This window comes from Bombyx mandarina, chromosome 11, assembly GCF_030267445.1.
Source record: "Bombyx mandarina strain Sakado chromosome 11, ASM3026744v2".
NCBI lineage: Eukaryota > Metazoa > Arthropoda > Insecta > Lepidoptera > Bombycidae > Bombyx > Bombyx mandarina.
This window is the reverse complement of record NC_143218.1, coordinates 4,351,855-4,374,885: the sequence shown is the minus strand read 5'-3', so window position 1 is coordinate 4,374,885 and position 23,031 is coordinate 4,351,855. Positions and strand designations below refer to the sequence as shown.

General features: G+C 43.3%; 2 protein-coding genes across 6 annotated transcripts; one reads left to right on the top strand and one right to left on the bottom strand.

The window, feature by feature from the left end:
- Window positions 1-857: 857 nt before the first annotated feature.
- Window positions 858-9,809, top strand: LOC114244468 (protein C-ets-2). 2 transcript variants are annotated; one of them, XM_028176307.2, is made up of 8 exons: window positions 858-1,017; window positions 2,346-2,471; window positions 3,028-3,084; window positions 3,404-3,501; window positions 4,604-4,690; window positions 5,609-5,727; window positions 5,922-6,030; window positions 6,262-9,809. In XM_028176307.2, the coding sequence occupies exons 1-8, from the start codon at window positions 968-970 to the stop codon at window positions 6,390-6,392; spliced, it is 777 nt and encodes a 258-aa protein (XP_028032108.2). In that variant the 5' UTR covers window positions 858-967; the 3' UTR covers window positions 6,393-9,809. The 2 variants fall into 2 exon arrangements, with proteins under 2 accessions (XP_028032108.2, XP_089586898.1); XM_089730772.1 differs by lacking the exon at window positions 3,028-3,084.
- A 721-nt stretch (window positions 9,810-10,530) lies between these two features.
- Window positions 10,531-22,639, bottom strand: DPCoAC (dephosphocoenzyme A carrier). 4 transcript variants are annotated; one of them, XM_028176249.2, is made up of 8 exons: window positions 22,394-22,639; window positions 21,288-21,369; window positions 17,086-17,239; window positions 16,331-16,519; window positions 12,116-12,295; window positions 11,963-12,048; window positions 11,720-11,879; window positions 10,531-11,621 (listed from the first exon to the last, which is right to left on the bottom strand). In XM_028176249.2, exons 2-8 carry the CDS (start codon window positions 21,349-21,351, stop codon window positions 11,483-11,485), a joined length of 972 nt encoding a protein of 323 aa, XP_028032050.2. In that variant the 5' UTR covers window positions 21,352-21,369; window positions 22,394-22,639; the 3' UTR covers window positions 10,531-11,482. The 4 variants fall into 4 exon arrangements, with proteins under 4 accessions (XP_028032050.2, XP_028032051.2, XP_089587569.1 ...); XM_028176250.2 differs by having other exon boundaries at window positions 22,490-22,627; XM_089731443.1 differs by lacking the exon at window positions 22,394-22,639 and adding an exon at window positions 21,985-22,199.
- Window positions 22,640-23,031: the final 392 nt, after the last annotated feature.

The window sequence follows — 23,031 nt, the reverse complement described above, 5'->3', positions numbered from 1 at the left end:
TGCTCTCTTACACGCGGCATACCGCTCAAATAATATTTTTTACTTAGCGTTTGTGATAGTCAAAGGAACCAATCAACAGGACTTTGAATTTTGGTCGACTTTAGCGCGGCTTTTTCAGATTCGGTTGAGTTGGTCAGACTGGTAGACCCACGTCTGGTCACCAGCAGCAACGCGCGTCATGACTAGTTTTAGCAGAACTGTGTTCTCAGCGACTCTAATGCGATTAAGTGTTTGGAAAAAATTCAGGTCTTTTGGGACTAGCCGAGTGGAAACATGTTTCGATGATCGACTTGTGAGATACCTACAGAAAGTTCGGCGACTATCTCTCTCAAACTAGAATCAGTATATTCAGTCCTTCACTTTTGTAATGTTAACTTCAGTTGCAGACGTTGACGGCTTACAGCGGTGAGGCAAGTCTTCCATCACATCTCGACCGCTTTTTACGACTAATAAGCACATGTTTTAGAGTCGATTCACTGTAAGCCTTTTGTTATATTTTTAGTAACTCCGAATACGTAATTCCATTGGCGATGCATAATTTAAGATAATTTGTCTAATCTAAATAACAGATGGAACTTAAACTCCTAACCCAAATGGAAAATAGTTGTGGCGATCTAATAACAAAAAAAACAGCTTAAACAAATCATTTCCGGTAATTTTTTAACTGAACACGACTTATGATCTGATGTATTTTATACGATCTACTTATGTAATAAACATAAATAATAGTGCACATATGGTTTGGGTACAATAAGGCCTACACTGATGAGGTCGTCACGTTAAGACAACTTAACATACCAAACTGTTATACTGATCCACAGAGAGCACAATCTGCTAGTCAACTGCACGTGATGTAACTGTTGTATGTAATCCGCTACAGAACAGCACATCTTCAGACTTGCTGTGAGTGCGGCTCCGGTGGTGAGGGTGGGTCGGCGGGATGACGGCGGCGCGCGGGCCCTGAAGCATGTCGCAGCAGCCCCACGCGCTCCCCTGGAGCCTCCACTACCAGTACAGGTCAGCGCCCACAGCTTGTCACCAGCCCGGCCAGCGCGCGACTGTCTCCGGTCTTTCTTACGTTCTTATGCACTATATTTTAATATAGTGCATAAGAAGAAAAGGGTATAATGATGAAATGTAGTCTTTAGACTACATTTCATCATTATACCCTTTTCTTCTTCTCCGTATCCCTCTAGATGGGGTCGACACAGCGAATTTTTTTCTTCCATTCTCCTCTATGAGCCGTAATCTCAACACTCACTCCTCTCTCTCATTCACACACTCCATTCATATATTTTTCGGTCGACTTCTTCCCCCTCTAAGTTTCATCATAACATTGTACATAAAGTGCCGTCAGCTTAAGAAAGATGGCAAATGAACATTTCCAATATGAGATTGTTTCAGCTTCGCTTGGCCGTATTGCACCAGCCTTCCATAGATTAGAATCATCGAATGTATTCCCACTTGCAACTTCAAACATTGTCATGGATAATGCCACACGATACCGGTGTATACACGAGTGTCTACGATATATTGACCCCGGACGACCGCGTGTGGCCCATAGACGCACGCGCCCGACACAAGTCAAGAGACAGCTCGTGCGCGGCGGCGCCCCGAGACATCGAGTTAAGGAAATCCATTTGAACAACAACGACATTGGCAATTTGTACGCACGAAAACCGAATCAGGGAGTCGGCGCGCCGCAGGAACCGGAAATAACATCCTTACGAGTCGCGCGGCGCCGCGCCGGGCCCGCACAGGACTTGCCGCGGGAATATCACGCTATACAGGATACGAATATAGTTGTACTGGGCTAGTTGAGTGAACAAACTCACAGACCGCCTAGTGTTAAGTGGCTAACGAAGCCCAGAGACATCTATTACGTAAATGCCGCCACCCACCTTGAAATATGAGTTCTAAGGTCTCAGTTTTTACAGTACAACGCGTCCCCCACTCTTCAAACCGAAACGCATTAGTAGCACCAGTAATTAGACAAATTGTAATTTGCGGGTTTGATTTTTATTACACAATGCTATTTCTTCATCGTGGAAGTCAATCGTGAACATATGTTAAGTACGTATTTCATTACAAAAATTGGTCCTCGCATGCGGGATTTGAACACCGTTGCATCGCTAGATACAAATACACCGGACGTCTTATCCTTTAGGCCACGACGACTTCGAGCTACTCTGGGCTTAGGCTCGCCTACTCTGTCTCCCACCACATATAGCAGAGGGGCCGAGCCTTTAGCAGCATCGAAGCTATCAAGGACTACTCGCGCCAGGACCTCTCGTCCCCAAAGCTTTAACCGCAGCTTCGTAACGTGTCGCCTGGTCTGTGTCCAGGGAGTGCGGCGGGTCGCTGGCGCCGTGCCGGGAGTCGTTCTACGAGCACGCACACACGCACGCGCCCCCGCATCTGTACCGGACGCACACGCACGCGCCGCCCGACGGACAGACCCAGCCTCACGCGTGAGGAACTAGCACTATCGACACTTGTCTTGTTGTTCTATTACCATCCCGCGTAAAGATGATATTCCGAGAGCCCACCCAAGACGTCGCAAATAGTGCATTTGAAGAACACTTGATGAGGAATTCATTCTACGGACTGTAGTATAGCGGCTCCGAGTAACAGAACTGAACTCTGCTCCCGTGGCGAGTGGTGCGTTGTGATAGAGATGAGAAGCGTTTCTAAGAATCCTTACAGCAAGTTCATATTGTGAGCCCGTAATGTATGGTTACGGTAGTTCGTCAACATAAGTGTATTGACCCCGCGCGGCGCCTTCTCGGTAGAGTTACATTGCGTGCCAAAGTTACACTCGACCTTTCTACTCACTAGCTCTCCCGAATGAAGTATTGCAACTATGACGTGTTGTAGCGACTTCCTCTTAAAAGACTTCAAACTGAACATACAGTTTAGACCAACTCACCACGCACCTAGAGTTAAGGGGTTACCTGGGCCTGCAGACAAGAGCTTTAAGGCGCCGCGCCTCCGCTACAAGTGCACCGTTAACTTGTGATGTTTCAGGTGCAAGAGTGACGGCGAGGAGACCAGGCTGGACTACAGAGACCAGTACCTGCACAGGTGAGGGCAGTCGAGTCGGGGTCCGCCGGGCGACTGGCGAGACCGCGCGGGGGGGACCGCCACCCCGCAGCCCCGCACTGCGTCATCAACAATGTTGGCAATTGTGGCTGTTGTTATTTCTTACACGCGTGGTTAATAAAACCGTAGACAACGTGACTGGTTAGAAAGAAGCCGGGCGGTGGTCCCTATCCGTGCGGGCACACAAGACGACCCACCAGCGGTACAAATCGTAAAGTTTTCCCAAGTAGTCTCCGACTTTACGTTAATAATTTATTGTACAGTGCACATTGCCCGTTAACTAAGTGTTGTGTCGGAACAGATGCGGCATCCCGTTCAGTAAATGTAATGAGGACGAGGAGGCGAGGGAGGAGCCGGTCTCCAGCTCCGAGCCCCACCACCGCTGGGACGAGAAGCTAGGTACAAACGTATACGTGCTATGGTAGTCGACTTGAGCGAGGTCGCCCTGTGTCGGTGCAACGTTGACATTTGACCAGTGTCATCTGTCACATTGACAGTAGTAGTAGTTCTATTTTTCCAAGTGGAAAAGGTACCACACCATTCAGCCTAATCTTTTAAATGAAAAATAATAATAAAAAATGAAATGAAATGAAGTTGATTAATTTTGGAACATTAAGTGCAGGACGCCCTCAGGCTCGGTGGAGTGATGATGAGGCCGAGGATCGTGCTCAGTGGCGAGCAATTGGAAAGGCCTATGTCCAGCAGTGGACTGCTATAGGCTGATGATGATGATGATGAATCAATTGGCATGAAATTCAATGAGATGAGACGATATGGGATGAAATATAATATCATCGTGGTCATTTACTGAGACTTTTTCAGTGAACTTTTTGGAGGATCCCGAGAAGCTACGTCCAGCAGCTTTGTTTCATTTTCCCACATTTGAGCACTTTCACAGATATTAAACAGTTAATATACCATAAATATGTATCATTTAAACCCGAAGAAACAGTAAATAGACAAAATAAAACAATTCACACAACTTCGCTCCCCGCGTTCCCGCCAAAATGTCCTGTCACATTGGCAATTGACGTAATATGTTTCGCTCGGCTGTAGCATAGATAATACACTTAATACTTAAGGTTTCGATCATCAACGTGTAGTCGAAGTGGACGCGGACGACGCGTTTAGTGAGTGCCCCTGGGCGGTTCGGTTCAGTACTGATTGAATCAGAAAGAATCTGTCATTTGTTCCGTTCGTTATAAGGACTATAATTGCATAAAAACAGTGTTCGTTTTATTTAGGACTTATTTTCGTGAGCAACACGTCTGATAGCGACGCGCCCCCCGCCCCGCGCTACATCCGATACTATCAGATATTCACTGGCCCGATCTTGTACCTCGCATGATGCCACTGTCAGCTTTGAGGTCATAGTCTCAATCATATCGTACACTATTGAACCGAACTACACAGCACACTGCACAGGCCTCAGTGCGAGGCTGCCTGATGCCGAGCGTCGTTGTCCCGATGAGCTCACGTAACGAGGTGGTTGTGTGCGCAGTGAGCAGCTCGCTTTGTGCGACGCCGCTGGCCGTCTCGAGCCGAACCGACCCCGCCAGCCCGCAGCACGTCACCACTACGCATTCAGGTACACACACAGCGTCCCGGCGCGCGGTATGGCCAGGGGTAGTTGGCGGGCATCGCCGTCTCACGCAAGGCCGTTGACCTCGAGCGTTAGCTGATTTTGTTTCTGTTTTTTTTTTTTATTGCTTAGATGTGTGGACGAGCTCACAGCCCACCTGGTGTTAAGTGGTTACTGGAGCCCATACACATCTACAACGTAAATGCGCCACACACCTTGAGATATAGTTCTAAGGTCTCAGTATAGTCACAACGGCTGCCCCACCCTTCAAACCGAAACGCATTACTGCTTCACGGCAGAAATAGGCGGGGCGGTGGTACCTACCCGTGCGGACTCACAAGAGGTCCTACCACCAGTAATTACGCAAATTATAATTTTGCGGGTTTGATTTTTACTGCACGATGTTATTCCTTCACCGTGGAAGTCAATCGTGAACATTTGTTGAGTACGTATTTCATTAGAAAAATTGGTACCCGCCAGCGAGATTCGAACACCGGTGCATCGCTAGATACGAATGCACCGGACGTCTTATCCTTTAGGCCACGACGACTTCAATATAATTTGCGGTATAATGAAGTTAATTAACTTAGTATTCATTCAGATGCCGCGGCGTACTTGCTGCTATTCCGGCTCGTGTGATTGTGGTCCTACTGCTGTAGGATTGCGTCTAGACTGAAGCAATTATATATTAGCACCGCAGTGCAGCCCGGCGTGCCCTCGCACTCCTGGCGCCGCCCCCAGCCATCACGTTAAATAAGCTACCGCACGGTGTACTTACTTCATTGTGGACTCAATGAGTTCTTACACTTGTAATGTTGGATACCGAACCATACTATTTAAGTCCAAAGTCTTTATTCTGCAGTCCAGCTAACACGTGTTGCAGTTTGAATCTGGTGATGTGGTAATGGGTGCTCGTGTGTGCAGGCGGGCGGCGCGGCTCGCTGCAGCTGTGGCAGTTCCTGGTGTCGCTGCTGGCGGAGGGCGCGCGCTGCGTGGCCTGGACCGGCCGCGGGCTCGAGTTCAAGCTGCACGAGCCGGAGGAGGTACCCACCATGCGCGGAATGTATCACGAGTCACCACGGGTCACCGTCAACCGCAGACATATATATAGTGAGGCAACGACTGGCCACACATTGCCATCCGACCTTGCAATTGGTGCTCGCTTAGTGTGTTCAAATAGAACACATCAACGTTACACAAAGACACTCTGAGGCAGCGTGGTGGTGTGACGCTGCAGGTGGCGCGGCGCTGGGGCGCGCAGAAGAACCGGCCCGCCATGAACTACGACAAGCTGTCCCGCTCGCTGCGGTACTACTACGAGAAGGGGATCATGCAGAAAGTAGCAGGTGACGATGCCACGGGGCCCCCCTTCATAATACTTGCTTTACTCCATACTTGCCAGCAATGTAACGCGAAATATTGTTATAGATTGCGCGTTATACAATCAAATTTTGGAATGTGATAATTTTAATGAAATCTGGTCTCAGCCTCATCGTCTCTACCAGACCTGAGTCTCAGACCGAAGTGCACAGGTGGCTAACACTACGTCCCCCCCGGTCCCCCCTGTCCCCCCGCAGGCGAGCGGTACGTGTACAAGTTCGTGTGCGACCCGGAGGCGCTGTTCAGCATGGCGGGGGGCCGGCTGCCGCCCCCCTACCCGCACCGCTACTACCACCCCCTCGACCAGCTGCCGCACTACGACGTCTAGCTGCGCGGACTCCGGGAGTTGATTCAGCGAACCAACCGGAGACACGCCCGACAGTGTGCAGCCGGCCTTAATTACTGAACATTGAATTTTTAATAATTAGCCAAATACGTTTAGTGGATGTATGTAGTTGTCTCGCGACATGCTCAGGACATATCATCGCCGCTATTAAACGTTCGCGCCCACAACCAGCCACATCTAATGGTAAGTGATCGCTAAGAACGCGTCATATCGCTCGGGACACGCCGCGGAGGGGACGCACGGAGCTGCTCCAGACGGTAGAGATGACAGCAGCTCGGTTGGCGGAGTGCGCTGGTGAGGAGAGGCGACCCTCTGGGCACTCCCCACGGAACACACAGCGTGAGGAGGCGACAATGTCTACGCCGACCCGGAGTATCGAAGTGACGCGTTTACTTACTACTGTAAATACTATTTGTTTTTATAAACATTAATGACATTAGTGTTTGTAACTAGAAGTAAATGTCTGCGTCGTTTAATTAAAGTTTAGTGAAATTTTGCATTACTCTAAACAAATTCTTTGCAATTCAAATATAACTCAAATTAAAAACGTAAGATTGTCGAATTTGAATGGAGCAACTGTGTGCGTAACAACGGACTTTTACATTCGGTTAGGTTATAATTTGCTTCAAAATGAATAGGTAATATCTTTAACTTCATTTCGTTAGTCTGAGAGCTGATAATCCGTTTCTGGTTTCCGTTACAAACATTGAATAATTTTAATGTAACTGCATTATTCATTCAACAAGTCGCCACACCTCACCGACAAACAACAAGCTGCAAATCAGAAGAAAACCCTCAGTTTTAGTGAAATATGAACAATTTTATTTCACAAAATTAAATCAGATCCCATTATTATATCGAGGGGTGGAAAGGCTATTTGGCTTAAGCGATATTTTTGCAACTTCACAGGAGAGACAATTAAAGTTTGAAATTTGGAAAAATAGATACATAATAATATATCATAACAAGAAAACTTATTCAACTATTTCAATGGAGTAAATTTAATTGAAATTTAATCAAAAACGTCGAACTGTTGATGCTGATATGTAAAATAATAAAATGTCGCTTAAGCCAAATAGCTTTTCCCACCTCGACAGCGTTATTCAAGTCGAACACACGTTGGTCACAATCTGGTCGGCGTCAGCTTGTCACTTGAATTATTATTTATTTGGGCTCGACGTGACGTCACTGGTGATGAGGTTATCTCCCGCTGAGTTTCCCGCGCAAACACCCGCGACCACTGTTGCCAGCCCTACAATTCAAATTCTTCTCTTAGTTTTCAGCTTAGTCCTTGGAATCTACAGTTTTAGTATTATTTATTTATTTCTATTTTATTAGTTCGTACAACTAAGTCAGCTTCACTAAAACCTACTACTATCGAACCGGAGGTAATGGTTACCAATACCAAAATAAGGTACCTTGCACACAAAGTCAGAATTTAAAAATTATTTTTCTTTTATTTCAAAAACTCAATAAAAATATGTACCTATGTACGATTTCAACAACAGTAAAGATGAAACGGAAAATCAAGAAGACTTACAAATTCAAAATGAAATAGTAGCTCGTAATGCTATCCAACATGCAGGCACTGGAATAATCGCAACTTTGAGACTTTTGATTTAGACATTTAATTAGATTAAAACTTTGATAATTACCTACACGATTTTTCTTGTTTTTATTGCCCTCCCTACAATATATTCTATTTATTACTATCATTAAATTATACAAACTATAACATACAGATAAAGATGTAGATTTACTGTTTTTAATTTGATATTTACAGTTTTCTGCACTTTTTTTGGAGCATATCTACAATTTTACTCTATGCTGGGGCTGGCAGCCCTGCCTGCGACTGTCTCAATTAAATAACTCTCACTACAAGAGCGGGATGTGAATATAGCAAGTGTTATAAGTTTATTCTCGCGTATATTCGTTGTCCCTATTGTTTCTGATGTTTTGAAAACTGATAATAGAACTAAATTGAATTGATTCTTGTTTCGTGAAAACCGGAGGATATGCTCAAGACGTGTGCAGGTGCGAATGATTTGGTTAAGGCAACATTTCGCTTAGCACGCGACCTTTATCTTTGTAATTAAAGGTCTTATTTGTTATATATCTATTAACATCAACAATTCGATGTTTTTAATTGACCTTCAATTATGTTTACACCATCCAAATGTTTGGCTCAAAAAGTTTTTTTATCATGATGTTTTTTCTAAATTTTTAAACTTTAAATGAATCTTCTGTAAAATTTCAAAAATGACACTTAAGTCAAACATCCTTTATCCTTTCAATCCCTCGATATAATAACAATAAAAAACGAGCAAATAATACGTAGGTATAATAAAGTTTAATTACAATGCTAATCTCCATCAAAATTCACCAATTTTAAATATGTATTTATATAAAACAATATGTTTACATACACAACTAATAAACTAAACACAAGATGGCGGATCCAGCTACAACAATGGAATCGTTTTTATTTGTTGTTAAATAGATTATCCGATGACTTTCGGTTTAAACCAACAAAGGGTCGTTAAAACGTGCACGGTCGCCGGCGAGCGTGGCGCGGTCCACGGGCGCACAGCGACGTCAACCTAATTTGACTAAAACGTACCATGATTCATCATTTGAACCAATGCTTATTGGCTATTGATTTTTTCAGTCCCCGAAGCGAGGGGGACGTTGTTAGTCAAATAGCTGGAGGATTTTAAACACAAACTGAACGAAATTACTGACATCATAATAGTGGGGTCGCGACACACAGCCCGTCAAATAGATATTGTTTGGCAACAGAGAACAATAATACTACTAATGTTAGATTGATGAGCTCACGATTGAGCTGGTGGTAGAACCTCTTGTGAGTCCGCGCGGGTAGGTACCACCGCCCTGCCTATTTCTGCCGTGAAGCAGTAATGCGTTTCGGTTTGAAGGGGCAGCCGTTGTAACTATACTGAGATCATAGAACTTATACTATCTCAAGGTGGATGGCGCAATTACGTTGTAGATGTCTATGGGCTCAAGTAACCACTTAACACCAGGTGGGCTGTGAGCTCGTCCACCCATCAAAACAATAACAAATAAAAATAAAAGCCCTCTGGAGACCTGCTACATCCTGGACCAGCTGACGCTTCCAGAGTACCTCCCAGGTAGGCCAGGTAGTAAGGCCGGGCTCCCGCGACATCACGAGGTAGCATCAGTCAACTATTCTCAATTAAATAATATTGTTTTCGTCTAAATTGTTCAATAATCTCGTAGTTAGCTTTTGTTAGTGATATATTCTAGTCGGTAATTAGATTTATTGTCATTTGTCATTAATACGTGCAATAGTTAGCGATAAGATTTGTAAAATATATTATTAATTTAATTAATAAATCATTTCCGTAAGTAAAAAAATGGTTTTCTTTCCTAACATTAGAACCGTATGCTTTTTTTTTATTTCCCTAGCAGGCAGACGAATATACGGCCCACCTGAATTCACCTGATGGTGAATGGTTACCGTCGCCCCTGGACTTCAGCAATGCCAGGGGCAGTGCCAAGCCGCTGCCTACCGCTTAATACTCTCCACAAGCCTCTTTAGAAGAAGGACATGTCATAGCGCTCGGGAAACACTGTGGAGGAGAACTCATTCAATAGTCGGATGGTACGTGGCAAAAAATATCTCTGGAAACGCACTGCCGATGAACGCAGCGGTTCCAGGTAATATGGATGAACTCTGCTCCGATGGCGGAAGGTGCGATGATAAAAAGGAGATAAAGGGATCATCTCAAACAATTCTTCAGAGCCCATGGGCGACAGTAACCACTCGCCATCGGGTGGGCTGTATGTTCATCTATCGACAAGGGCAATAAAAAAATTACAGTCTGAATCAGGGTACGAGGTTCCGCCGTTACCTCCCCGACGACGATTCCTTCGCCATGGCAGTGGGTACGGACGTGGGGGCATCACCTGTGCGGACTTAAAGATGGCAGATGAAAAGACAGTAGGTCTCTGTGTCCACCGCCCCAGGCACTAGCCGGGGTGTGCGCGGTCGCCGCTGGAGACAACACGGGACCCACTGTGGGAGTGTCTGCGCATCCAGCAACGCCAAATAAATCCGGATATCAAATTAAACACATTTACAAAACAATAAATCATTTATTTTCATATATTTATAAACATTTCATAGCTACAACGTCGACAACACTATACTTCACAATTAACAACAGGCAGTGGACCGGGGGACCGGGGGGCGAGGGGGACCGGGGGGCGAGGGGGACGCGGGGAGGACCGATTCTAAAGCCAGCACTTAAAGTAAGATGACCCTCGCGATGACAACTGTGCTACACTCATTTACACGTGATTATTTGTACTCAGCACTTCTTTGCCTATATTACCCCCTTTAAAGACAACAAAGGGCCTCCCCCGCGGTCCCCCGGGGGCGCACTATAAGTTCAACGTATACACAATAAGTTACAGATCAATATTAGTTTTCTTATTTACCAATAAACATTAACGTTCCCAGCCGCGCTCTACGAGAGTCTGTCAATTATTGTCGCTTCATTTAGATTCAGTCATTAATCTTATTTATTAATTTAATATGTTCAGATATACAGAAATAATAATTACTTCTTGGTCTCTTACGGTTAGTGCCATCTGTCGGCCGGATAGTGAATATACTGCGCGGCGACATCTAGCGGGAGATGCAGAGGAAACTGTTAGTTAATGCGACGCCGGCACAGCGCCATCTAGCGCCGTCCGATCTAATCATAATGTAGGGCGACTTATTCAAGAATTTGAAATTTCGGAGCATCAGTAATTATTGTTGAGGATTCGTTTTTTGCTATTCTTAAGAGCTCAGTGTTATTTAAATCGTTTATACCTGATCACAGCGCCATCTACCGACAACTACAAAAACATTTTGATTCGGTGCAGGGCAAACACGAAATTGGAGCCCGTTCACAGCGCCATTTGTTATTGAACTAAAAATACTTATATCACAACATTCATTTTTCGTTTCCACGCTTCATTGTAAACAACGCCATCTGTGGACAGGGAGTCGGAACTACACTCTGCAGATGTGGTCTGCGCTAGCTCTGCAGCGTCACCGCCAGGTCCCGGAGCGTCCCCTTGATGGAGTCGTACGTGGCGAAGGATATGCCGACCGCTATCGGTCCCTTCACCCAGTTCATGCTCAGACCTTTGAAGAATCCACGCCATCCTTCGGTCCTGGGGGAAACAAATGTGGGACGAGTCTTTTAGTATCTGTTTTTCGATAACTTTAATATGATAGTGTACACAGTGCACAAGCTGTGTCGGGTACTGACGTGTAGACGGCGCGGAAGGTGGCCAGCATGGTGGGGTAGCTGCGGGTCTGCATCCGCCTGCGCACGATGTCGAGCGGGTAGCTGGCCGTCTGCGCCAGCGCGCCCGCCGCGCCGCCGCACAGCACGCTGCTGAGCGCCGACTGCGGGGGACCGAAGTGCTCTGCGGACACACGGACGCGGTTACTGTCGCGCGCAGCACTAGTGGACCAGCGGGGCGCTGCCTGTGGAGCTGCGCCGCCTCACCTGTGTACTTGTGCTTGAGGGTTTCGTACGTGAAGAAGGAGACGCCGGCGTACGGGATGACCCCGAGCACGGTGGCCGGGTAGCCCCTGGGGAAGGAACTGGCGTTTAGTGTCCGCAGCGACGTGCCCCCGGGCCGCAACAGCAGCCGCTCACCTGTACAGTCGCCGGAAGCCCTCCTCGCGCACCACCTTCACGAACACGGCCCTCAGGGTCCTGTACTCGGTGGCGTTGGTGACCGCCATGCGCGCCCTGGCGAGGTCCAGCGGGTAGGTGGCGCTCTGTGACGTCACGCCCGCCAGGGACCCCGCTATCAGGTGCTTGATTGGATGCTGTCTGGACCACAATCTATGTTATCGTATAAACACTACACGCGCTTCGTTTGCAATGCTCAAATACTTATAGACTCGTCCCTTGCGAGATGAGCTGATTCAAGGGGCTGATGGATATGACATATTCTCTGAGGTATATTATTGTTTTTTTTTGTTTAGTTGATCTTGACATATATATGTGCGTGCTGACCGGTTGGGGGGGGAGAGGATGTGGTTAGATAATATATCGTTTAAGATGATCCCGTCATCATCTTCTGCCCCCCTCGCCCTCAACCGCTGCTGGACATAGGACCCGGTCCAGCTGCCCCCCGCCCCACAGTGGGTCGATACTATGATTTGAGTGACTTAGGGACCAACTTCGTTTTTTAACAAATTTTTTTACGTAGATAGATAGAGCTCGTTAATCTCAATAATAATTGTTTTGGGTAAAAATTACAAAAACTTTATAGTTTGGTCAGAAAAATCTGTTTTGTGATTTTTTTGTATGGAGCGGGTCACATTAACTTAAATTCCTGCTAAGTACCGTGAGGTCCCGCTTTGAAACTTTATTTTTCTCACACCTTGTCTAGTCTACTATCATTTGATGCTATGAACATGTGCATAAAGTTGCAACTCTGCCAAATAAATGGATCGAAAAAAATGAATAAATACATAGAATAAAAACCTTTATTTTTATTTTCGTAAGTGCTTTTAAGTTAAATTTGATATGGATTAGTAAGTAAAAGCACGCAACAATACCCATAATTACATAATACCTAACAAAAATACATTTAGTAGGTCTCTAATTAATCAATCTCTGTAATTATCAGGATAGTTAACATTAGTTACTGAGGATAATTAGTTAAGCAGCCATTACTGGGTAGTAGAAAATATAGTAAACATTTGTTTGTCTCTGGAAGTATAAAGTGACCTTATTTATTATATACTAACTAGTGTTCGTTTATTCGTACTACTACTAACATCTCGTGATTGTCGTTGTGATCTTCTTTTTTCCGTTATAATGGATAATTTTATTAACAATTTAGGATTATTTATAATTTTAAGAGAGCAACTACAGTCGCTGTCTGATAATAAAAAACTTTCAATTCCTACAAAATCAAATGAACGTGACCGAAGAGAAAAGTGTTGAGCCCCAAAACTTCTGTACGCACTTTTGTTCAAATATAAGTGCAATTTGGAAACGAAGTAGTCGCATGTTAGTACAGTTTATAAGAAAAAAAAAGTGATTGGTTCGAATGTGCAATAAACTGGCCCGAAGGCATGATACCACGATATGAAGTCGTCGTGGCCTAACGGATAAGACGTCCGGTACATTCGTGTTTAGCGATGCATCGGTGTTCGAATCCCGCTGGCGGGTACCAATTTTTGTAATGAAATACGTACTCAACAAATGTTCACGATTGATTTCCACGGTGAAGGAATAACATCGTGTAATAGAAATGAAACCCGCAAAATTATAATTTGCGTAATTACTGGTGGTAGGACCTCTTGTGAGTCCGCACGGGTAGGTACCACCACCCTGCCTATTTCTGCCGTGAAGCAGTAATGCGTTTCGGTTTGAAGGGTGGGGCAGCCGTTGTAACTATAATTGAGACCTTAGAACTTATATCTCAAGGTGGGTGGCGCATTTACGTTGTAGATGTCTATGGGCTCCAGTAACCACTTAACACCAGGTGGGCTGTGAGCTCGTCCACTCATCTAAGCAATAAAAAAAAAAAAAAAAAAAAAAAAAAAAACCTAAAGATATCAACACTACAGGAAAGGCTCGAGATTTCTAATACTGAAGATGTTGAAAATGTACCACGCTCTAATGTACTACAGAAGCCTCGACATCTACTTTTACACCTCGAAAACCTTTTGAAGAATTGGGATCCAGGCACATTGAACAAATTTACCAATCACTTTCGTTATCCCCGGATGAAATGAAAGCTACTACAGTTGCTAGTTTGAGAAACACTGGAAATGAAGATGTAGGAGAAATAATGAACCATTTGTCAAATCACCCCGAAGATCTAGAAAAAGTTAAGGAGTGTTTAAGTACAAGTAAAGTGAAAAGTAGTACATATTCTCCCGATAAGGCACTATTAGTTTCACTTAAATTAAGTGGCAGTATATAAATCCAAGAGAAGCAGCAAGTGAAAATGGGTCCGATTTATACCCTTCTTAATATAAAATTAAGCAAGAAAAGACCAAATGTTATCCAGGGAAAGACGAGGTAATTATTAATGAAGAAGGAGCTGCTAATATAATGCAAGCATTACTAAACTTGGCGGTATATAGGCTTTTAAATGTGATTACTTCGGATTTGGACTCGGCAAGAGAGCTACTGCTTATAAGCAAATAGGCTTTGATAGAACCCCAGGTCAAAGTAAATATAAACAAAAGACTGAAACAGAGTTTGATGATTCATCTTTTTTCTTGGCCAGTCTAGTTCCTATAAGGCTTCAGAAATTTGATGGAACAATTATTTAGGAAAACGACCTACCCTCATCAACTTTTTGTTGCCATCCAATAATGTTTAAATTTATAAAAGAAACGCAGTCAACAGTGGCAATTATAAAAGCTAGCATAACAGAAGAAATAGAAAGACTTCGGCCATTAAAAATCAAACAAGTTGAAGTTAAGCATCAATTGCACATGATGATGATAGACGGCAAAATAACCTCATTTTGTCAGAAACATTTTCTGCTGTCTGTGATATTTGCAAAGCAAAACCGTCAGACTTTTTTGGAGTGACTTGCTTATCAAAGAAAAAATAATGAAGAAATATTCCAGTATGGAATGCCATCTTTACATGCCTGGATAAGATGCATGGAGTGCTTATTTCATATCGGTAAATATAATTTTATTACTTCACATTTTTTTCATCCTATGTAGTTTCCTGTGAGATTATTTTTTAAATGACATTTTTTTGTTTGCGTCTAATCGTTTGGACTTCAAGAAATGGAGTTGCATTGGGCGATGACTAAGAAAAAATATCAATCAGAAAGATATATACCTTAAGCGTTTAAAAAGGAATACGGTTTACTTATAGATGTTGTCAAGCAAGAAGTAGGATAGATAACCAATGATGGCAATACTGCCAGAAGATTTTTCAGGAATGCAGAAGGAACAGCCCACATAACAGGAATACGTAAAGATTTAATAGAGAGGTTTCACGTGATTCTTCAGACAGTTGCATCTGGAGAGCGCGTGGACCTTTCCAATTTTTCCGAGTTTTGTAGATATACTGCAGAATTGTATATTAATTTATATCCCTGGTATTATATGCCTTCCAGTATCCATAAATTTTTGGCACATGGCAGTGATATACAATAATAAAAAGCTTTGCCTTTCGTGCCATTCCTATAGGTAAACTGTCGGAAAAGGCAGCGGAAGCTCGCAATAAAGATTTTCGGAAATATACAGAGAGTTGTTATTTTAGAAAGATAAGTAGAATGTCGACTAATGAGGATATTTTACACAATCTTCTTTTGTCTTCTGATCTAAAGATCGAATGGTGAAACAAAATATATAATACTTAGAGATATTGATTAATTAGAGACCTACTAAATGTATTTTTGTTAGGTATTATGTAATTATGGGTATTGTTGCGTGCTTTTACTTACTAATCCATATCAAATTTAACTTAAAAGCACTTACGAAAATAAAAATAAAGGTTTTTATTCTATGTATTTATTCATTTTTTTCGATCCATTTATTTGGCAGAGTTGCAACTTTATGCACATGTTCATAGCATCAAATGATAGTAGACTAGACAAGGTGTGAGAACAATAAAGTTTCAAAGCGGGACCTCACGGTACTTAGCAGGAATTTAATTTAATGTGACCCGCTCCATACAAAAAAATCACAAAACACATTTTTCTGACCAAACTATAAAGTTTTTGTAATTTTTGCCCAAAACAATTATTATTGAGATTAACGAGCTCTATCTATCTACGTAAAAAAATTTGTTAAAAAACAAAGTTGGTCCCTAAGTCACTCAAATCATAGTATCGACCCACTGTGCGCCCCCCGGCAGACACACAGAGATACTGACTGCGCGGTGTGCGGCGTGTCCACGGCGAGCGCGCGCTTCCACTGCTCGTGCGCGGTGAACTGTATGGCGGCGTAGGGCACGATGCGCGCCATGGTGGCGCTGTTGCCGCGCCACAGGGCCGCCGCGCCCTCGCTGCGAGCACTCTGCACCAGGAACCGCACCGCCGCGCGCCACGAGTACGGGATCTGACTGTTGGAACACGACAGTCTGTGGTCCGCGGTCTACGTGTCGGCACATGCTGGATCAAATGGGTTTAGAGATTGTTGCGACGACGGTCAGTAGCCCGCGTGTGGTCCCGCGATGACGCGGTCATTGAACTCGCCGAGTCAAGATCCGTGGTAAATACTAGTTTATACTAACTAGTATACATGTAAGGTTTATACTAGTATACGATATATATTATAAGCCAGCCAGTGTCCGGACTTCATGGAATGGCATCTCTTGGTATCCAAGTCATGGTCCCCTTGGGGTTACTGCGCCAACGAATTAGCAGAAGTATTTCACTAACAGTTACGTTCAGTCGAAAAGATAAATTGGGGTGTCTACTGCCGGGCTACAGCAGGGATGAAGCTGAACGTTGAACAAAAATTGTGAAATCGAAGGTTTTTAAAAGGCATAGGGCTGTACCAACCCCTCCCCGGCGAGTGGCTTTAGACAATTAGGCTCTCTAGGTAAAATTTGCTTTAAGTCTCTATACGTGTGCTCGCAGCCCTGAGTAGACCGCGGACCGCCACAAGCGTCGGGACCGGCCTTACGATGTTTGGAAGTTGATCTTGGCTCGGTCCAGGGGTGCGATGGTCGTCTTGGCGACGGCGCCGGCCGCCGCGCCCGCCGCCAGTGACGTCACGACGGTCGCCGTTCGCGACAGCTGCACGCCTGCTCCGCCACCCTCCGACTTGCGGGTCGCATCTAACGATCAAACACAATACTTAAAATTTACACAAAGGGTAAAAAAAGGATATATTTTAATGCTTAGATGGGTAAACGAGCTCATAGTCAACCTGGTGTTATATGATTATAGAGCCCCTAGACATCTACAACAAAAATGTCGCTACCTTGAGACATGAGTTCTAATTCTCAGGGTTACAGTACAAGTGTGGTGATAGCTACTCGTGCCGACTCACCAGACCTGAACCGGTATGAAGGGATCACCCCGAAGTGGTCCTCAGAGCACTCCTTATTAAACCTACGGTATGAGACATAAAGAGACCAGTCCCTCCTGCCTCCCAGAGGTTCCAAGCGAACCGTCAGCATGCGACTGTCAACCACCCGAAGTTCCTCTCCTGTATAGAATCCAATCAGTGGTGTAGCAACGGAAGGGCAGGGGGGGCCTCATCATGCTCCGGGCACGACTCACTAGAGTCGCGGAGTTTACATTACCCACAGTAATTACACGAATTTATAACTTTACAGCTGCTACCGGCGGGTTTTGTTTTTTTCTACCTAAGCTGATGGTCTTGAGAGACCATTTCAGCGTACCCTTAGGTAGCAGGTGAGCTCACGGGGCTCAAACCTGGCGACGTTGCTAACACGAACCCTAGCAAGAGCAGTGCTTCACAGAATCTACCACCGGATCGGAAACGCGACCCACTGAGAAGATCCGGCGAGAAACTCAGTGGGATGGTCTGTGGGTTGATTTACTCGCCGAGCCCTTCGTCGCAAGCGACGGGTTCGACGAGAACGATGACCGGTGCTTGGAGTACTTAAAAGCACCGTTAGTGGATCAGGAGGATCCGAAATGACGTGTTTTTCCATTTTTCATTTTCCATTTCGTGGATGAAGGATAAACAAACACTCACCTTCATATTTATTATATTAACGTGGATTCAAATTAACAGCCTCAAGGAAATGTTTCTTCAATTCCATGGATCCACAAAAATACACAAGACGACAACAAACAGACCCCAAAGTGTAAAACATCCACAAACATTCGTGACATACCGGGAATCAAGCTCGCGGTACGACAGTTCGGATCACTCATTCCCCTGCCCTCCTCCCAGTCCCCTGGGCTCGGCGCAACATGTTTCCTCCTTCGACATTCTTCTATCATATACCATTACTTCGCTCACGCAATCCATCCATTTTTCAAAAAAGGAGGAGGTTCTCAATTCGACTGTATGTTTTTTTTATGTTTGTTACCTCATAACTTTTGACTGAGTGAATCGATTTTGATGATTATTTTTTTATTAGAAAGCTGACGCTTCCCGTGTCCCCATTTTAATTTAGTCCAGTTCTGATAATGGTATCCATGAGAAAACTATGTAAGTCTTAAATTTGCATTAAGTACGTGCGCGACCTCAATATCACGCCAACCGATTTCGATGATTATTGTTTTTATTGTATATTCATTTATTTTGGAATATCTCTTTTTTTTATTTGAAGTCGGTTTTTATTTTTGTTAAATTTTATTCTTAGGTCTACCTCTCCCTCTACAATTCGAATCACTAACAACTACAAATTTTAGTCTTGTCATAACAATAGAGTGTGTAAGAGAGAAGTCTATGGACAACAGCGGCGTGGCGGCGCTAGCGGACAGCGCACTGGTGTCGCCATCTGGTGTGAGCTCGACGAATTGTAGGTACATTACAGTCGAGATGTTATCAGGATATCGTATAGAATGTATCTAAGGATAGTGACTAAGAAGCGTGCAACTAAACTAACTATTAAATGAGATAAGAGCGCATGAATAAATAAAACATTCTTGTTGTTCAGATAGCTCAGTTTTTTTTTTTTTTTTTTCTTAGATTGGTGGACGAGCTCACAGCGCACCTGGTGTTAAGTGGTTACCGGAGCCCATAGACATCATCTGCAATGTAAATGCGCCACTCACCTTGAGATATAAGTTCTATGATCTCAGTATAGTTACAACGGCTGCCCCACCCTTCAAACCGAAACACATTACTGCTTCACGGCAGAAATAGGCGGAGTGGTGGTACCTACCCGCGCGGACTCACAAGAGGTCCTACCAGCAGTGATGATCAGTATCGTTTTTTGCTTTTCTTTTGTTAATTTAAATATAATCGTGTACTGTGAACTTCGTTTAATTAACATCTATACTTAATATTATAAAGCTGAAGAGTTTATTTGTTTGAACGCGCTAATCTCAGGAACTACTGGTCCGATTTGGAAAATTCTTTCGGTTTTAGATAGCCCATTTATTGAGGAAGGTTATAAGCTTAATAACATCTTAACATCGCAACAAAATAATTATCAAGAGCGTAATAATGACGTACAAGGCGCCGGCCGCCTACAATAACAAGAAACACCCAAATCAATTCGAGATAGGCTTTGAAATTTGTATATTTTTCTGGATTTCTCCAGGATACCATCGTCAGATCCCGATCCTAATGATTACAGGACCATTCGGGAAGTCTACTATTTTCGAACAAAAAAAAAAGAAAAAAGAATGATCAGACTCGGCTCAACCATTCTCGAAAAATCGGTGAACATACATAGATAAAAAAAAATGTGGTCGAATTGATAACCTCCTCTTTTGAAGTCGGTTAAAAAGCGTGATTTTGGTACCTTAAAGAGCTCCTTAAAATTCTATTATTCAAAAATATTTTCAGCGGGTAAAATTTAGCGTTATCGCAAAGTAACGAATAAACAAAGTAACCACGCGGACGAAGTCGCGGGCCCAAGCTAATATTTTATATATTGTCATCGTTGACAGATGAGCATACTCCTCCGAACGCTGCTCGGAGCGAGCTATACAGACTGGTTCCTATTGCAGCTACTGGATCTGACTTATAACGAAGATAAGCCCACCCCCAGCGATCCCCGCGCGCCCCCCACCGCTGCGGCAGACCACGTCACTATCGCCCTCAGAGTGACGTCACATCACATCGCCGATATCAGCCGCACGGACCTTGAACGAGTTATCATGATAAACTCGACATTCCTATTACTAGATCGTTAGCGTAGTTGGGTAGACGAGCGCGCGGCCCACTCGTTGTTAAGAGGTTATCGAATTCCGTAGAACGTTCGAGTCGCCGGCCGGGGTAAAGGACAAAATGCTTGGGGGCAAGGAGCCGAGGGCAGGTACCTGTTATATTCTAAAAGAACACGTCCTTGACGACCTCTGTGAAGGATCGTCTGTACCAGTAGCTACAGTAGCGCAAGACATTTGACAGATACCTGAATCGCGCTAATGACATTTTCAAGATTAGTTGGCATAGATACAAGTTCCGAACAATAACATTTGAACCACTTGCTCTAGTGAAACTGACCTTGAGGCAAACAGAAATCCTTCTAACCTAAAGAAATAAAATGGACTGTTGGTCCTCCATGCAATTTCACTCTCTCAGTGGAAGGTCTTCGCTTAGTCCATACTCCCAAATGTGTATTAAAATCAAGCTATAAACTGTTTGAATTTGCATAATACTGGTGACTATTTCTACTACAGCGTCATCATACAGTTTGAAGGGTGAGACAGCGGTTTTACAATAGAATTTATCTCATGTCACAAGGTCGACAGAGATATTAACATTGTTATGTTCATAGACACTCATAACTAGAAAAGCTGTGAACTCGCGAATCCATTTAAAAAATAAACAATTAAAAAGAGAGTCATGTAACCATAATTATGCCTGATGAGCAACCAGAGGTAGACTACAGCACTACCAATGGAATCTATGGCCATAGAATTTATCTTATGACACTGTTTTTGTTGACAAATGTGGCAGTAGCTATCAAAGAACACAAGATATTAATTGACAGATGCTGAATCTCGCTTATGACATTTTCCAGCTGTAGGTATAACGACGAAAGGAAAGATCTTCCACTGAGTAGCTGATATTGCGGGATAGACCAATGGTCTGAATGTTGTTGTTCGAAACTGTATATATGCAAGCTTATCTTGAAAATGTTGTGAGGTTCAGGCATCTGTCAATGAATATCTTGTGTTCTCTGATGGCTACTGCCACCACGACTGCTACTACTGGTGGTTGTTACTCACCGTGCGGTCCGTGTGCGGGTCTGTCTTCATGTAGCACGGGGACTCGTGCTTCTCTAACAGCCATCACTCTATTTCACATCACCTACAACAAACAGACAATGTTTTGTGAATCATTTATACTAGTCTTTTAACAATGTTAAAATATGACAAAACAAATATAATTTTATTGGTATTTCAAAACCTCAATTTTAATGTAATATCAATGGAAATCAGAGAACTGAAAAAGAATGAAGTAAAAGATGCACCAAAAGAAGAATCTGAAAAAGTCCCTCGTTGCAGCATGTTGCTGTATGTATGCTACTGGAGATATAACCCAAATAGTGTTGAAATCAGCCAGGCAGCCTGACCGTCATAAAACTCCACGGTGCCGACCCCACATTAAGTGGGATAAGGGCAAGATGAACAATTCATTCATGAACACAAAAATTGTGATGTAAGAGAACTTAAATACTGCATTAGTCTACAGATAGAATACTTCAATGGGATGGTGATGTTTGTAAATAACAGTTAATTGAAATCTAGCATAAATTTTAGAAGAATTGTATTAACTTATATTCATAAAATTATTATCTTAATTTGGGTTCAACCAATGAGTTCATGAGTTGAACCAATGATTTTCAAAGATTCTAGTACCTACTTCTATTTTATTTTGATCTACCAATATTAAACTATCCACATACTTCATAGAATTACTTACACACACAGTAACCTAACAATATATAATTTTAAAGATTAATCAAAACTCACGTTTACTGTATGCAAAACATAATCACTATGATAACAGAATTGACAAACATATTCTTGTATTAAGTCTCACAATACGTGCCATATAAATTATCGCTGATTTAAAGATAAAAATTGAAATTGCTCCGCAGCTAAAACTGCTTAAGCCTTTGAGACGTCCGAAAGAATGAAAACCTTTTTGCTTTTCGAGGGCGTTCACCGAGAGATCATTTTAATGTTTATTTTTAGTACGTACACCTCGTTAGACCAAAGGTTGAATAACACTTAACCTTGAAATAAACTGTTACATACAATAATATAGAAACAAAGAGTTATTCAGGACATACGATAATGTGATATTATAAATTCATTACTAGACTTACGCAAAACCTTAAAAGGTTCCTCTTTGTCACCAACTTTTTTTTTTAACTGACACAGACTTTCAAACTTAAAAAATAATTTCAAGTTCATTTACTAACCCACATATAATTCTCTTATATTAATTTACATTTCGATTTATGGATAAATAAATAAAGAACATTGTCGTAACGATCGTGGCCAACCTCGTACTTCGAACAAGTGTATAATCTATGCTTCGAACCGAAGATGACTGTCACTTGTCAGTTGTCAGCAAAACAAACTTCAGCTGATAAGAATAGAGAAATGACGAATTGGTATACTAGGTACACTCTAGTATACTAGGAACAGCTAATATCAGTATTAGAAAATTAACCATAGTAAGCTCTGCAAGTCATCGATCCCGGAACAATCACTTTTATACCGGAGTGGAAGTGTATGGAGTGGTTCTATCCGGAATCACTAACTATTCACATATGCCGTAACAATCACTTCTTTTTATACTTACGCTTACACTGCGCGAAGCCAAATAAAAAAAAATCGCTTCTTTATAATTCTCAGGTTTGCATACATTTCAGAGCCTTCGATTCGCCTCGAAGGCTCCGTCGGCTGGGCGTCCTTGGGGTGAGCCGCGCCGTCTGGTTGTAGTGTTGACCGCGGTAGC